Below are 17,993 nucleotides of genomic sequence, written 5' to 3' on the forward strand. Positions count from 1 at the left end.
ATGATGGACATCCACTTAATAAGATATTCATAACACTCCCCCTAGGATGTCCATTGGTAGATAATGTGCCTCGTTAAAACCTTATTAGGAAAAACTCTTTGGATAAAAACCTAATGAAGGAAAAAGAGTACACAATCTATACTATGCATAATATGCTGCCTCATTAAAAACCTTACCGGGAAAACCCAATCGAACAAAACCTCGGCTAAGGGAAAAAGAGTACAACTCGTATTTACTCCCCCTCATGAAAACATCACATACTTTCTCATATTCTACGTATTCAATCTTGAATACTAGTTTTTCAAATGACTATTGGAATGTATTGCTAAACATTTAAATTACCATTATTTTAAAAGTCATGAGTGAGGGAAATTTGGGGGAAATATATTTTGATCTCTTCAGGAGATTCAACAATAATCATAACAAACTTTAATTATGATTCTTTTATAAAAACACAAATAGGTATTTTGGATCATTTTATAATCCTCCTTCAACTAATATTCACTAAGTCAAATTTACCACATATGTTTAAATTATTTCAATTTATACAAATGAACAATTTCTCGAAAATTTCAATATGCTTCTAGCATCCTAAATCCTTTAAGGATTTTAATATAAACTTTACTATATAGTGATTCATAAAAGGTTGTAACGACAACCATTAGACTCAAGTTAAGTCTTTTATAAATTTTCAAAATAATATGTCTAAAGGTTATTGCATCCACCACAAAAGAATATTATATCTTTTCATAATCAATACTAGTACTTAGTGAAAAACTTCATATTTTTATTCCGCTTTTGCAAAATTACTTCATTTGCACCCTCACTGGCTTTATACCTTTAGATATTTGGACAATTGGTCCAAAAAACTCCACGAATTTAATTGTACTTGAGTTGCATCTTTCTATTTTGATCAATTTATTCCATATCTATATTTCTCAATAGATTTATTCAAGATCCTCCTTTTATTTCATTATTTCAATAATAATATTGGATGCAAAATCACTGTCGACCACTTTTATTATTCGGTTCCACATTTTCTTGAATTGACATAACTTATCGATATATCTTATTTTCATTATTTTAAAATTTAGTTTAAGGTACCTGAATCTCTTCTGGAGTTTTACTTATTAGTTATGTCTCGGGTCTCTTTTGGAGCACTCGCTTTCATTATATGACCATCTAGAAGAATTTTCATCTTTGAAACCGATCAAGCTATTATTTATTCTAACTGATTGTCCTGCTGGGACTTTGATTCAAATTAAAATATTAGATGGTATATAACACTTGGTTATTCTCATTAATTTTGTAAATACATCTGATAGTTAACTTGTAATGAGTTATTATTGTTGAACTCTGGTTCAAATTATCATCCCCTAACTCATTACAAGCTATTATTTCTCTCCCCCTAATGTCTGAAAAATTATCGAATCAAAATTATAATAACAAATAATATCATAATTGAATCTCCAATGCATTCAAAACATCTAATAGTAAAAAGAAACTTGTAATTAATATATATTTCCAACTTTCTTTGAGGATTCACTCATCTTTGTGTGTTGTGGTGGAGCAATTGGAACATATAGGCACATACAAAAATTCAAAGATGAGAAATATTTAGCTATTGATCAAAAACCAATTGTAATAGGGAGTATTTATAACTTATTGGCTTGATGCGTACAAAACTTAAATCAACATAATCTCGTATTGAAATAGGAAGTTTAATTCTCATAAGTAATGGTTTAGACATTAATCAGAGGTGTTTAATCAATAATTTCTCTAAACCATTATGCGCAAACTTTTACAAATGTTTTTCAAACTCAACCAATAAAAGATTGAGATATAAACTCATCAATATTAGCAAGATGAATTGTCTAATTGTATGATCTAAAATTAATTATATAAGCAAGCAATCTTGCAGACGACAGGTTGCAAGTTGATAACACATATATGATTATTTGTAGATGCATCTACCAAAATCATATAATATTAAAATCATTCACATGATGGATCAATGAGCCCATATTTATTTCAGAAATGCAAGACATTAGATCTCAACTTTAGCTAGTGAGTTTCTAAGAATCAATTTTCATTAAGAACAAACCACAAATGAAAATGTTTTTAAATTAAAGAATCTTCTGGTTCTTTAATGAATGTTCATATAAATTATCAATTAATTTTCGCATCATATATGATCCAGGATGGTCTAACTGGTCACACCAAGTAGTAAATGCATTTGTATCAATAAACTTCGGTTTACTTTAACATGTGTTTCAATTGTACTAAATTGTAACAAATTAATAATTTTACTATCATTCCTTTTACTTTTCTTTTAATCAGTATCCACATACAAGTGCTATTGTGACATTTACTAATAGAAATGTTTAAATCAATGTGAAGTCTATAATGCCACTAAGTCAATAGGTAAATATAATTTTAAACAAATTATATGTAATATTCGCCTGGGAATATGTCAAAATCTTCAAATATCTAAAATAAATAAATTTGCAACTTCAGGTGCATCCAACCAAAACGAGCTTTAGATAGAATTATCATATTTTATTGCTCATAAATAGATCTTTCACAGTCAAATATTTCGCTTCCAATCCCTTAATGGGGATGAAGACAAAAGAAGATCACAAATATTATAAAATAAATATAAATTAATAATCGAGTCCTCTTTTTCATCCTTTTAAAATAGATATTTATAGAAATAATGATTCATATGAAATATAATATGTTCCTCATTCACAATCTCAATATAAGATCCATTATAAATATCTTTTAAAACCAATGGATTAATCATCACAAGATATTAACATATTAGCTATTCTATAGTTTTTGACTAATTTTGTACTATCAAACATTGAAATAATATTTGTTTGTTTTAGTACCAAATAAGATAAATACTTTCTATCTATAATGATAGAATTTATTACTACATTCTCACATCCTTCCTCAAAGAATATTAATGAATCAAAATATTTAGGCATATGCCACATGTGGCCAATAATCTTTCATATCACATTGATAACATAAATTATCTTTACCCTTTGAAGAGTTATCTTGAAAACTCTCATTGTTCTCTTATTTATTACTATATTCCTATTTTAGTGGTCCATGATTATATCTTTTATTTCCTTTATGTTTAAATTCACTTGGGAATACGACAAATCTAGTAAGATGGACTTATAAACATCCCAATAGATTCTTTATTTCATAATCACCATTGCAAACATGCGTGAGATTTCAAATCAAAATTTATATATTCATGTTGTCATGATTAGTCTCCAAGTATAATAAACATGATATAATAAATAAAACATAGTAAAATATACCAAGATTTTAACATCATCATCATCACCTTGACTATTATCACGAGCACTATTACAAATAGTAAAATAACTTTGTTTTAGTAATAACATTTTTAATTTAATAGTAAAAATCATTTGATAAATAATCAAAATTTTCATGTAAGATGCTTGAAAATTGAAAATTATCCGATACACATTTTACCAAATTTCAGTACCACATATATGTTATAAAATCTTATCTTGCTCTAATGAAATATTTATAAGTTCAATTTAAAAGATATCATATAATCATTCAAAATTAGCAAGTTAATAAGAATAAATAGATCCTATCAACAATGGTAGGTTAATAACACTTTCCACCATAATTTTAATAAAATTTCAAGAATATTTAATAATAAGAATTTAATAATCAAAACATCTAAATATTATGCATAATATAAATTAATTAAAAACTTCAAAAAGAATGATTTACTTGAAAAAATAATAGAGAAAACATACCATATTAATAGAAAACATATCTAATTAACAATTATTCTTTTACATAAAAAAATTTTAACCTAGAAAGGCAAAAATCAAATACCATCAGAATGTGAAATTTATGTCAAATAAAAATTAATAGTAGTCATTCCTTAATTGAAAAAGGAAATATGGTCGAAATATAAAAGTTTCTTACCAAATCTATACTTTACCCATGCTTGTACAATAAATCAAAGATTGAGAATAAGAACCATAATCCATTCTGAGGTTGAATCTTTCAACATCCCGAAGATGAAGTTGTAAGGGTGAAAGTTTAAGGTGAAAAAAAATTTATTTGTGGGATGACTTCGAAAGATTTTGAAAAAAATAAAGAATCATCATACTGATAACGTGTTATAAAATAAAGAGAGATGGAGAGAATAAAGAACAAAAAATATGAAGCAATAGAGAATGTACTTTATTAATCAAATGGATGATTACAATGCTTTATTAGAGTCTCTGTTTATAGGCATAAGAAGTATAAAAGAAGTAGAGATCTAATTCTAATAACTATTAGAATTTAAAGTACACCAAAACTTTATCTTGATCATAATGGTCATCCACTTAATAAGATATTCATAATAGTTTTATTATATTTTACTTAATTTTTAAGTTAAGTAAAAATTAACATATGTTTTAATTAGGAAACAAGCACTCACCGTCCACCATATATAAATAAGGTTTATTTTCCACATAAACCCTCAAATAATTATCATTTGAGCCTTTTAATTAATAAAATTACCAACGATTAACTTTTACAGTTTCTTTTACGATTAATTCTTATACCTTAATTATTAATCGTTTAATAAATTTATCGAACCGAAAATCATTATAACTCTATAATAAATTCGTAAATACTAATAAATAATATTTACTGACTTGATCATCGAAAAACGGGATTCTGAAACCGCCGTTTCTAGCACAATTGGAAAATGGGTTGTTACATTCAGGCTTTGAATGTTCACTCGAGCTTAGTCTATTTCTGAAACAGATCTATGTTTTTTTGTCCATGCCTATTTTTTTAATCTAATATTTTTGTTAAACCCTAATTCGAATAAGCCTTCAAACTTAGATAAATAGAACAATTATTTAATAGGTGGATAACTCGATCTTTTGTCTAATATTTTTTTAATGATATTAAGAACACTTTTGTTAGTGAATTATCCAAAATTTAGTTCGAAAAACTCTCAAAACTGAACAAATGTGGATAGAATATAGACTGGTTTGTTGTTAGCAATGTATCATTCCATCTTATTAAAACATATTAAATGTAAATAAATATATTTTCAATGAGATAATATAATTTGATTTATTAAATACTTACAAAATGAATTTGTATATAGAAGATGGATAATTGGTTTTCAGAAACTAGTAACTTTTTAGTAATAATGTAATTTGTTAAGTAGTTTGATCTCTAGCATAAAAGTAGATAGTTGTTATAAATTTATTTCACTAAAAAGTGGGAGTGTATACTGGATTTTTAAAGAAAGACGGAGATTGAACTTTAGAAACAACATTATTGAGAATAGTAACTACTTTTTTATTTTTCATTTTAGATAGAATTCATACTTTCAATTAGTTATAGTATCTCAAGACACAATATCTAAAACTTTCCTTTCTTTTCTATTGAAAAGAAAATGTGGATTCTCAATTACAAAAGTCAAAATTTAAGACAAATAAATTGGAACCATTAACTATTGATTGCAAATTTATGGACGATTCTTCTTCACCGTCTTTTCTAATGGTATAAGAAAATAAACTGGATACATAATTAATCAAGATTGATTGTTTTTTTAATAAAAAAACTTTATAAGTTTCAAGTATATTATAATAATATAACAGCAATTATGAGTCTATGTAAACCCAGCATAAGGACATAAAACGATCATTGAGAGTACAAAATTAAATAAAATTCAATTTAAAAGTTTTCATAAAGATATTAACATCATTTAGTAAACCTGGCTTGCTTAGGCTAGGGTTTGGATAAAAGTCCGCTTGATCTAGATTGAATTATTATTTTAATAATAAAAATAATTTTTATTTATAAATATTAATATAAATATAAATTAAATATTTTATTATTGTAAAAATAATAAATATGAATTATTCAAATCAATTGGAGAGTCTAATCTAAATATCTTTAAACAAAAGATTTTCGGTAAAAATACATTTCAGTCTTTATTAATTTGAAATTGAGCAATTTGGTTCCTCTCAAAAAATTGGAGCAATTTAATCTTATCAATTTAAAAATGAACAAATAAGGACAATTAATCATAATGTTAATGTTTTCTATCAATTAAATTAAATTTTGATTGGTATAATAACAAATTTAGCCTTTGATGTTTACATATCTTGTGTAAATGTTGATGAATGTGTATATTTTGCAGGTTAAATTTGTTAAATCAAAATAAAGTTGACAGAATATATAAATGTTATGAGCTAAATTTGTTAAATTAAGACCAATTTGACAAAATGTGTATACTTTGAGGGCTAAACTTGTTATTATATCAATAAAAAATGTGTACAATTATCAAAAAAAGGTTAACATTGTGATTAATTGTCACTAGTTGCTCGCTTTCAAAATTGATAAGGATCAAATTGCTCTGTTTTTTAGAGGGACCAAAGAAATTATTTTACCAAGATTTTCAAAAGCAACTTATATCTCACTTTATTTTTTCTTTTTTTGAGAAAATATCTCACTAAAATCATAAACCTTATAATTAGGGTGAGTATATATATAACATGTATGTTTTGAAATGTTCAGGAACAAACCGTAGAGAAGCAAGGCGATAACGCCACCTTTCCTTCATGTAGTAGGACGTGAACAAACTTGAAAACACCTCCAATTACACAAACTACAAAGCTACATCAAATGCCGATAACACTTCCTCTTTTTATTGATTTACATTTACCAAATATAAGCAATGAACAAATCTAGAAGATGCTTCACATTATCTCTTCTTCTTCTTCACTTCATCGTTCTCTCGCATCAGATCCTATGGGTAGTTGGTGAAACTGGGCAGAACCAGATAAAAAATGAAGACAAACCATCTTTCTTCCAGGTTGTTTCAAACACCTTTTCTTTGTTGAAGAAATCTCATAAAAATTCTTTGGAAAAAATCAAAACCATTGTCCATGATTTCCGCTTGCAGTTTACTTCATCTAAGCCAGAGTACGATTCCATGAAATTTGTACATTTGTTGAAAGTGATGGGATTTATTTTATGAATGTCAATATGTCATTAACATGTTTTGTTCCTCATCTTTGCCAGTGAAGAAGCAATGAAGACAAACTTTGAAACAAATAAAGAAAAAGTTCAAGAAACTGAGAAATCTACAGAAGAAACTCTGCAAAATACTGCTGAGAAGGTTGAAGACAAAAAAGAATCCCGTGATGAACTTTAAACAAAACCCATAAATCGTATCAGTATACTAATTTATTGTGTTATTTGTAAGTCAACTTTTCTGTTATAATTATATCATCTTTTAAGTTTCTAATATGCATTCGTTCTCCATCCCTGATGTACTTTTCTCCTAGCCTAGGTTTATGGCTGAACCTTACAATATTTTAATGTTATATTAATTCATTGAAATAATTGCTTTCACGTCCATTTTCAATCAACTTTCAAAACCAGCTTTTTTTATGTAAACAAAGGGAAGACCATCTGTTAAAACCTTCCTCAAAACTTATTAAGGAAATCTTTTGCAGTGAATACTGGAAAGAATAGCTTAGTGAACTTGAACCTGAAGCAATTAGTTCATGCAGATACCTATCAAAGGTGACATCCAACAGATCCGGAAACTGAATCCCAGGATCTACAATCTCACCAAAAAAAAAAAAAGCATGGTGAACTTGCTTGAGCTAAGCATAATTGAACTTTTTCACTAGCAGATAGCAATCATTGACAACATTATGCATAAAACACAGATTGATAATGCTGTGCACCACAAGAAACTCAGATACAATGACATAAGATAAATGGCAAAACAGAATAGCAGAACTCAGCTCCGAAGAGGAGCACAATATAGAAAATAAGATTGAAATTGACTGCTAAGGATCAGCCAAAATATTATTGCAAAGAAAAAAATTCCATTCTGACAATCACCCATAATATTCAACATAAAATTGCCTGCGTAGGATCACTACTTTGAGGCCAACTACTGGGACCAAGATAGCAGTCACTGTAATTAAAGCACTATATTCTACATATATTGATGTTCGAAATCTAAGAGGAAAAAACACTAAGAATTCGAAGCAGAGAGTCTAAGGCATTCACTCTGACACCTTCGAAGGCAAATGTCATTCCAGTTGGGTACCTGATGTTGGTTGACGCAAACAGTACGAGCACAAGCATCGGAGCATGCATCGAGCTCAGACACACCACAGACAGTTACACAAGTGTCACGAATTGGATCTTTTGAAAATGCCCCAACCTTTTTCAGCATTCTCTTTGAAGTGCAGACTCTCTCACAAACAAAAACATCATCTGCAGTCTTCTCCCTTCCTCTGGCACTCTTAACTTTCTGATCTTCAGCATGCCTTTTCTTCATTCTAAAAGCTTGCCCTGCAATAACTGCAGGGATGGCAGCCCCAAGAAGGGACCACCAAACTTCTACCATCACAAATTGCAGTAAGCAACTCCTTTCTTCTTTCCCTATGTCCTCTTCTGCGATGAAAGAGGAAAATACAGCACTTTAACTTCTTATATATATTCATTTCTTGACTGAACATATATAGCAGTTAAATTTAACAGGCATTTAACTTCACTTTTAACACATAATTAAAAATTCCACTGCAAGGGCAATCAAATCTAAAATTACAAAAGAATCACTGAGTGGGAAAAAAAAAGACTTTAAAGGTAGACAAATGACAATACTTGGATATCTGCAGTTAGAAAGTTGGATTTTACACTGCCTACCATTTGAAGTTACAGTACATCTACCATTCAATACTTTGAAAGATTGCAAATAATACAACATCGCATTACTATAAGAAGCACTTCAGATAAGTGCCACTTGCATTATGTTGTCTGAGAACATCAGAGAGATGAAATAAGGAGAGAACCTATGCAATGCCGCTGCTAATGGCTTTAGAACATACACATTTTACGTCCCAATATCAACCATTTTTAGCATGTTTCACTTGATATTTCAAACATAAAGCAAGCTACTCATCTACTATGGAAAGATTTCAAACTAAAACGAAAACATATCCAGACAAGGCACATTACTGCATTTATCATAGCCAACAGCAATAGAAAGCCTTACAATCCCTTGTATATATGTATAAATATTATCACATAACAATCAAATAGATAACTCCAATTTTAGTAAACTGCAAAGCACATTCTTATTTTAGTGAACGAAAAACTACAGCTTTCTCAAACAATCACATAAACAAATTCCCAATTAAATCTCTTCCTCTGCATTTAAAAAAAAAAAAAAAACTCTTTCAGAGTGAGCAAAATCCCAAAACTTTTTAGCTTTAAAACCCAATCTATTTCTAACAATATTTAGCAAAGATCCATTTTATTAAAAGAACAAAAGCATCAAATAATGCAGTAACATAAACCCATTCTGAAGGCATAGTAAAAGCACAGAGAGATTAAAAGCCCGAAAATTTGTTAAACCCATAAAATTTGTACAAATAGGCAAAAGAAAAGAAAAAAAGAAGAGAAATCCAGATGACGACTTACAGACCAAATTACAAAGAATAGATACTCGACGCTTCCGCTAATCCTAGAGATTTGATTCCAGAAGAAAAAGATACAACTTGAAAGAAAAAAAAAATCAGGGTTTCGGAGAAGTGAAAGGACGAGGGACTGACCTTTGGAGCAGGGCTTTTAGGGGAATTCAGCAAAGAGAGTGAACTGTTTATGTGAGGCAATATTGGCACATAGAATTAATTTTATTTAAGTTATATTTTTTAATTATATGATTATCGAGTCAAATCTTTTATTTTAAAATATAATATCAATACATGAATTTTAAAATTGAAAAATTGAGAAATTTTCTTAAAATTAAAATACATAGATTAAATTTTAAATTTATAAAGAGTATAAGGAGCATTTTAACCATTTATAAATTAGGGTAAATTACATCACAAGTTACCCAAATATTGTCAATTTTTTCTTTTGATTACTTAACTATCAATTTGTTTAATTTGGTCGCCAAACTATTACTCATTTTCTTTTTGGATTACTTAATTATCAATTTTTTTAATTTAGTCACCTAACTAATTGAGATTGTTTTTTATCCATTTCTATTAAGTGTCGTGGGTGACCAAATTAAAAATGGAGAAAATATCTGCGTGCTAAAAAAGAGGATAATAATTAAGTGACTAAATTAAAAAGTAATAGTTAAGTAAAAATATTAATTAAATGATCTACGATTTACGAATCAATTGTGGATGTTAATTGGTTGACGTACCATTCACTTTGCTTACCTCTCAAGCTTCAAACAAATTAATTTTTTATGAGCTTCAAACAAGTTATTTGACATTGATATTGTGAATTTTTCAAAAAAAAAAAGAAGATAAAATTAATTTAATATAAGACCATGAATTAATTGTAAAATAAGCCGTTTCAAGTTAGCCTTATGGAAATAAAATTTGCAGTCGTCAATAGCCAAACAACTTTGTGGGTCGAAAGTAAACAAAGTCAATATCACATTAGAAAAAGATAATAAAATTATGAATTGGTTTATAATTTTAAAACAATATACTCTCAAAATTATAATAGGACCAAATTAAAACCTATGGATTATCAACAAAATTAATGGTAAGAAATGCATTGAATTGGGAAGCTGATATATCATCTTAGTCTATTTAACATTTGAAAACAAATTTAAAGTATTTTATAAAAAAACAATATACATATATATATATATATAAGAGAAATGTGAATGATGCTATTATTTTTCTTGGATTCGGTGAAAGCAATGTATTGAATATGGTAAAACATTTTCTTAAATTGGTGACTAAATGTGTTTATAGGCACTAATAAAATAGACCCCATATATACTATACATATAATTACGTAAAATATGTAAAGTAGATGGCCATGTTAAGCAAACATGATGATTAGAAGAAGCATCTCCTAATAAACAATACATTCATGTATTTATGTATGTATATATTTTTGTTTTTCTTGTAGAAGAAGAAGAGGATGGAGAAGCTTGCTAGGTCCAAGCATTTGGAGGCATTTGATTATAATAAACCGTGAAAGGGCTGTAATGATTGTGAGAACCCTCGTAGGTAGTTATCACATAACTATGGTCATCTCTGTCCCTTTCTATCCTCTTCTTCACATTGCATCCTCCACTTGAACATTTATAATAGTTCCTGCATAATATATAATAGTTATTCACATCGGCTTATCGTTCATGAACTACCCAAGAAGAATGTTGGGAATACAGATGTAACACATAACTTCATAGCGATGTTATTTTTTATGTGTAAGTTATTGTTTGTAATGGGGTTATTTTTCTTCATCTATAATCCCACTCTTTTCCTCTGTTTTAAGATTCAAACACAAAAAATTCAAAACTCAAAGCTGTTTCGTAGGTCATGAAAGACACACACAAATGTACATATAATCTTGTAAGCGTATCCATATTATATAGAGCTTAGAGAGTGTATGTGTGTTTAAGTGATTCTATATATAGATATTACAGCTGAGCTGATGATGCAGCCCATTGTGTGTGTGGAGTGAACTATTAACTAATGCCTCTTGCATTGATTCGCAATCTACTTCATGGATGATTGAATGATGGTGGTACTTAGTTTATGGGGCGTCCCACTTTGGCTCCCCTTCACCCATTTATGCTACTATCCTACTCTATGATCTGATGGATTTAATTTAATTCATCCCCTTTTTATATTATATAAGAAAAAAGATTATAGATAATATAAGATTAAAAAAATTGTAGATATTTTGAATTGATTCATTGTAACTTCTATTTTAAGAAGAATATATTATTTTAAGTTCTTTTGTGATAATATAAAGTTTTGAGTACATATTAAGTTAATTCATATAATAAGAAAGAAATTATTAGAAGATTCAATGTATAAGTTTTTGACATAAGGGACGTGTGAGAGACACACTAATCTTAATCTTTTAGCATGAACGTGTACCAATATCGCAGTCGCATCTTGGATTCCAATTAGTACATGGTTGGAGAAAGACAACAAATTTTTATAGTAATTACTACCATATTGCAATAAATTATTATTTTTTAAATAATGTAACCAATAATTTTATGAGACGCAGGTTGTCTGCATGGTTGAATTATATATAATTTTCAAATGATCACGAGAAAGAAATGTGAGAAAATTATTAAGTTATTTATCAAGTTGAAACTATAATATATCGAATAAATTAATATAAATCACCAAAATGTGTTCATCACTTGATGCAATAAGATAAAGGCAACATCTCAAAATAACTTATATATTTTATCTTAATTAATTTGTACAAAATTTACCTTGGATTTGGGCTGTTCTTCACAGGCTTTTTCCCATATTTCCTCCATTTATATCCATCATCCATGACTTCTATCTCCGATTTCGTTATAAATGCAACCCGATGCCTCTGTTCCAACTTCTTTTCCCTCGCTTCAGTCTTGCATTTTCTACAAAATTTTAGGAAAAATAAAAAAGAAGACCCATTATTGCTTAAACAAGAATAAAAACTACTACTTTTTACTTAAATATTTACTTCTTTTTATGGGTTTTCAAGAAGAATGTGAAAAAAAGAAAGAAGAAAAAGAGCTTATATCACTTGCATGATGGGGGTTTTCGATGTTGCACCACTAATTTCGTTACCTCCTCCCAAGCCCTTCTCCGACGATGCTATACTTTGCGATGATGAGTCTTCCTCGAAAACCCCACCGTCGAGCATAAGATAATCCGACATCTCGAACTCGGTCACCGGATCCAAGTTATCGGGATAGAAGGTGATATTAAGGTTTTTGAGCTCTCCCGGGAGAAGTCCATTAATTTCCAAGGAGAGGAGGACTTTGGTCTTTGACTGTGTGTAGGAAGGCAGACTCGTTAGGCATAGATTCAACTATTTTATGCAATTTATATTTTATAAAAATATTCTAATTAAATAATTATCTTTCTCCCTTCATGGACATTTCCTGGAGGGATGCGTCGAAGGTGCTTAAGTTCTGCCACGTGTCCCGATCTGTTGAATGACGTCATGCGCATGACGTATGGGATAAACTTTAGTGCATTCGAATCTGGGACCACTTAAATGATAGTCAATCTGTTTCTTTTTTTGTCCTTAATAAGCAGGAACCGCTGTTAGTAGGAAGTATTGTGTCCAAGCTCCTTAGATCACAAATTTTAGCATATATGGGCTCCATATTTAAGTGGCTCTTTCTGATCGGATCGGATTCATTTAACTTGCAACTCATTGCACACCATCGAGATGTTGAAATTTGTGGTTTGTAATGTTAATGGCAGTAGGTTTTGAATTTTTTCGCTGCATGTTGGGTTTTCTTTGTTGGACCTTTGTTCACTAGGTTGACCAATGTTGCTTCTATTTCAATAAACTTGCCAGTGAAAGGGACTTGAACTCAAAAGAGCTGACCTTAAGGAAAAGTCTCAACAAGCTTTGTGGATTGCATTAAGCTTGACAGCTTTCTTGGCCATGGCTCCTTTGGCAGTGTTATGATTTCATTCAATCTGACGAAACATAACGGATTTTTCTCATTGATTAAACTCAGGAATACAATTGCATGTACTTAATACTTGCAAGTTCAACTAACCAACTTCAGCTAACCAACTGTAACTGAAAATGCTTAACCATCCTAACTATCAACTACCACTAACTGCTACCATTCCTAACATGCCCCATACTTATCAACTTCTCTTCTCATCAAAGCCTTTTCCCACTTGTACCAACAACACAAAGCCGGTCGCGAAACTTAGTGAAAGCTCCTACTGACAGTGGTTTTGTCAGTATGTCTACAGTTTGATCTGAACCAGGTATATGTCCTACATGAAGTACCCCATCTGCAACCTTTTCTCTGACAAAGAACAGATCCATTTCAACATGTTTAAATTTTGAGTGCATGACTGGATTCCCCACAACTGCAACTGCCGCTGAACTATCGCACCATATCAAGGCCTTCTTTGGAACTGAAATGCACAACTCAGTCAGCAACGCCCGAATCCATACTATCTCTACAGTGACATGAGCCACACTCCTGTATTCTGCTTCTGCTGTAGACCTATAGATGACTTGTTGTTTTCTTGAGCTCTAGGAGCTCTAAGAAAGACACAGAAGCCTGAGGTTGACCTTTGATCATCTACATCAGACCCCCAGCTTGCACTCGAATATCCTTCAAGTAAAAATCTTGATGTTCGGGTGAATTTCAACCCATAATCCAGTGTCCCTTGTAAATATCTTAAGATTATCTTCACAGCCTTGAAATGCAGGTCCAAAGGCTTATGCATAAATTGGCAAACCTTGTTTACTGAATAAGCTATGTCTGGTCTAGTGATGACAACGTATTGCAAGGCACCAACAATACTCCTATAATGATGCTCATCCTCAACAGGACTCCTTTCATTGGCTGACAGTCGACATGAGGTAACCATAGGTGTTGACAAGCTATTTGACCTGTCCATGGAAGCTCTTTGAAGCAGTTCAGCAACGTACTTCTTTTGTGTAAGGAATATCCCTTGTGAAGTGTAATTCACCTCTATGCCCAAGAAATAATGGAACCTTCCTAAGTCTTTTAATGAGAACTTTGCATTTAGCTGAGTGACAAACTCGTCTATGACCTTATCATCATTCATTGTGATGATAATATCATCAACATAGACAAACACGTACACCAACTAAGACCCTGACTGAACGATGAACAAGGAACTATCTGCTTTGGACACTTTAAACTGCATGGTTAACAAAAATTCTTGCAAATTGTGAAACTAAGCCCTCAGTGCTTGCTTGAGACCGTACAGGGCCTTTCGAAGTCGACAAACCAGCTGCTATCCATTAGAGCATTGCTGCTCAAATCCTAGAGGCTGCAACATGTAAATTTCTTCACTCAAATCCCCATTTAAGAACGCATTATTGATATCAACTTGTCGAAGTGACCAATTGAAAGAGACTGCCAAAGCAAGAACCACTCTTATTGTAGTGGGCTTAACCACAGGGCTGAATGTCTCTTGAAAATTAACCCTAGCTTCCTGCAAGTATCCCTTAACCACAAGTCGACCTTTGTACCTCGCAATAGACCCATCAGCATGTCTTTTGAGCTTGAAAATCCACTTACAGCCAACCGCCCGATAACCTGCAGGTAAGGGCATGAGATCCCAAGTATGATTTGCTAGTAATGCATTATACTCAGCTTGAGCAGCTGCTGTCTAGTCAGGACTTTGAAGAGCTTCAGTTATGGTCAAAGGTTCCTTCTCATCCAGGGCTGAAGCAAAAACTCTCGGCTTAAAAATACCACTCTTGGCACGAGTTTGCATGGGATAAATATTTCTATTTTGAGGAACCATTGTACTGCACTCAGGTTGATCATTCGAGGGAGACATTTCAGTTGTTGGTAGGAAACCATCAAGAGAAGTGGAAGGAGAATTAACTAGGGAAGATGCCACAGGAGACATTCTAATAGAACTTGTATCGGGTTGAACATAAATGTTATCCATGACAATAGGAAGGACGGTCTGTCGATGCGAATCCCTTGTAGAATTTACTTGAGATCGAGAGCAAAATCCTTTTTGAAAAGGAAAACACTTCTCATCAAACCGAACATGGCGAGAGAGATAAACTAGACCATCTGCAGCTAAGCATCTATATCCCTTTGTATTGGGAGCACTACCAAGAAACACACACATCTGAGACCTGAAGTATAACTTGTGCTGGTGGAAAAGTCTCAAATCATGGAAGTAAGTGCAGCCAAACACCCGAAACAAATCATAACTAGGTTTGTGTTTGTGAAGTGCTTCATAAGGACTCACGTTATGAAGAACTGAAGTAGGCAGTCTGTTTGTCAAGTAAACAGCATGTGTAAAAGCAAAATACCAGAACTTCAAAGGGATACCGGATTGGGCTATAAGTGACAATCTCATGTCTACGATTTTTCGATGTTTCCTTTTAGCAGTGCCATTTTGCTTTGAGGTGTAGGGACAGGTGACCCTATGGTGTATACCCTACGATGCTCTCCCTCCCAGTCAGTTTGTAGCATCTTAACAGAACAACCAAATTGAACCTTAACCATCTGATGAAAGTTGAGAAAACATTGAACCACCTCAGATTCGCTCTTACGAAAGTAAACCCAAGTATATCTACTGTACATATCAACAAAAGAGACCTAATAACAAAAACTATTCGAAGCTACACAAGTTGGTCCCCATACATCTGACACTACTAGTTCAAAAGGAAAAGAATACACTGTTTTGGAAAAGGAAAACGAGAGCTTGTGAGCTTTGCCTAGCTGACAAGCAGTACATATACGAGGCAAGCTACTTTGTGCAAAAGGTACGTTACATGATCTCAGTATATGAGCTAATGTGTTGGAACAGGGATGTCCAAGCCTGTTATGCCATAAGGCAGCAGACTAGAGTTGAACACTGTTGACCAAGCACGAGTTAGGCTTCGAGAGAGAGCAGTCGAGTTTGGGAGCAGACTTTGAGAACTGAAACCTGTATAGACCCTCATGCATGTGGCCCACGAAGAGAATCATCCCTATCTAAATGTCCTTCACAAAACACAGATAAGGGTAAAACTCAAAATAAACACCATTATATTTTGCAAATTGACCCACAGACATTAGGTTCTTGCAAACTGTAGGAACATGTAACACATTCTGAAGACGCAATAGCCTGGAGCCAGGTAAGACATTAGATGATCCTACATTAGCAATAGAGACAGACTTACAATTTCCCATAAGAACTCGACCAGTACCTGTGTAAGGAGAAGCAGTCATCAGAGTAGACCTTTCAGGTGTAACATGGTTCGTTGCACCCGAATCCGGATACCAAGTCTGATCAGTATGAAGAGGGTCAGTGAGGGTGACGACTGTGAACACGAGCCAGAACAAGGAACCATAGATGAGTAAGCTGTTGAAGAAGGAGTAAAATCACGAGTTTGATGAAGGTTAATTGAAGGGATCTGACCAAAAAAGTTCTCATCAAATCGATGATAACAATTCTGAACAATATGCCCAATTTTCCCACATAGCTGACATTGTGGCCTGGACCGATACCAGCCCCGACCAGCACCTCTAGTTCTCCCACGAGACTAGCCTCGACCTGAACCACTATACCCTTGCTTGGAAACCTGAGAGTAAGTGGATTTTGAACCCCCTAAGGTCTCTTGATATTTGTCTACCAAATTCGCTTGCAAAGGAGCTTCTGTGAATAGAGCTAAGTGTCTGGCTTCACAATCAAGAAGCATATCAGTAAGTAAATCCAAAGACACTAGAGTTGCAGACGTAAAAACTCGAATAGACTCATACTCCAAAGGAAGACCGGACAAAATGACACTAACTTGTTCTCTTTCCGTTACCAAGCTTCCAATTGCCATTAGACTATCACTAAGAGTCTTTACCTTAGACAGGTATTCTTTAACAGTTAAACTAGCCTTCTTGATCGAATACAAAGCATGACGCAGACTTGCTACCCTAATACTTGACGTGGTACCAAATCGTTTTTCAATTGTAGTCCAAACCTCAAAGCTTGTCTTAGCTGCTGTAAGATGGACCAAAATTTCATCAGTAACTGACGAGAGAAGCCAAGAGGCTAAAAATTTGTCATGCTTTCTATGAACAAGAAATGCCAAATTATGCATCAGTTGACTATCAACTCCTGCAAGAATTGCTGAAGGAGCCGAAACTGTCCCCAATACAAAACCTTTAAGCCCATATCCTTCAAGAATCAATAACAGTTGATGCTTCCATAACAAGAAATTGTGCTCAGCAAGTTTGACTGTATCATGTTTGGCAAAGTAGTGAACTGTTGACGAACCACCGCTGTTAAGACTCTGCGAATGAACGCCTTCTCTAGAACTGGTCGAACGACGCGGGGTCCCAGTCTCAGGGATTGTTTCCATAGCCATGAAATAAAACAAACACACAAGAAATTCACACCGTGAAAAAATATTTGGCTCTTGATACCATGTTATGATTTCATTCAATCTGAAGA

The 17,993-nt window shown here is 32.2% G+C and overlaps 2 protein-coding genes and 1 pseudogene across 4 annotated transcripts; all 3 read right to left on the minus strand.

Annotated features, from left to right (window-relative positions):
* Window positions 1-7,862: 7,862 nt before the first annotated feature.
* On the minus strand, window positions 7,863-9,723 carry LOC105778017 (uncharacterized protein At5g64816). Of its 3 annotated transcripts, none has more exons than XM_012601564.2 (2): window positions 9,657-9,723; window positions 7,863-8,496 (listed from the first exon to the last, which is right to left on the minus strand). In XM_012601564.2, the coding sequence occupies exon 2, from the start codon at window positions 8,447-8,449 to the stop codon at window positions 8,072-8,074; it is 378 nt and encodes a 125-aa protein (XP_012457018.1). In that variant the 5' UTR covers window positions 8,450-8,496; window positions 9,657-9,723; the 3' UTR covers window positions 7,863-8,071. The 3 variants fall into 3 exon arrangements, with proteins under 3 accessions (XP_012457018.1, XP_012457019.1, XP_012457017.1); XM_012601565.2 differs by having other exon boundaries at window positions 9,530-9,677; XM_012601563.2 differs by having other exon boundaries at window positions 9,526-9,673.
* Window positions 9,724-10,741: 1,018 nt separating this feature from the next.
* Window positions 10,742-12,824, minus strand: LOC128033786 (probable WRKY transcription factor 51; annotated as a pseudogene).
* A 3,098-nt stretch (window positions 12,825-15,922) lies between these two features.
* On the minus strand, window positions 15,923-17,901 carry LOC105775290 (uncharacterized). Its single transcript, XM_052622376.1, has 4 exons — window positions 17,103-17,901; window positions 16,756-16,869; window positions 16,637-16,701; window positions 15,923-16,069 (listed from the first exon to the last, which is right to left on the minus strand). Exons 1-4 carry the CDS (start codon window positions 17,899-17,901, stop codon window positions 15,923-15,925), a joined length of 1,125 nt encoding a protein of 374 aa, XP_052478336.1.
* Window positions 17,902-17,993: the final 92 nt, after the last annotated feature.

The sequence above is a fragment of the Gossypium raimondii genome, chromosome 10 (genome assembly GCF_025698545.1).
Source record: "Gossypium raimondii isolate GPD5lz chromosome 10, ASM2569854v1, whole genome shotgun sequence".
In the NCBI taxonomy this organism is placed as follows: domain Eukaryota; kingdom Viridiplantae; phylum Streptophyta; class Magnoliopsida; order Malvales; family Malvaceae; genus Gossypium; species Gossypium raimondii.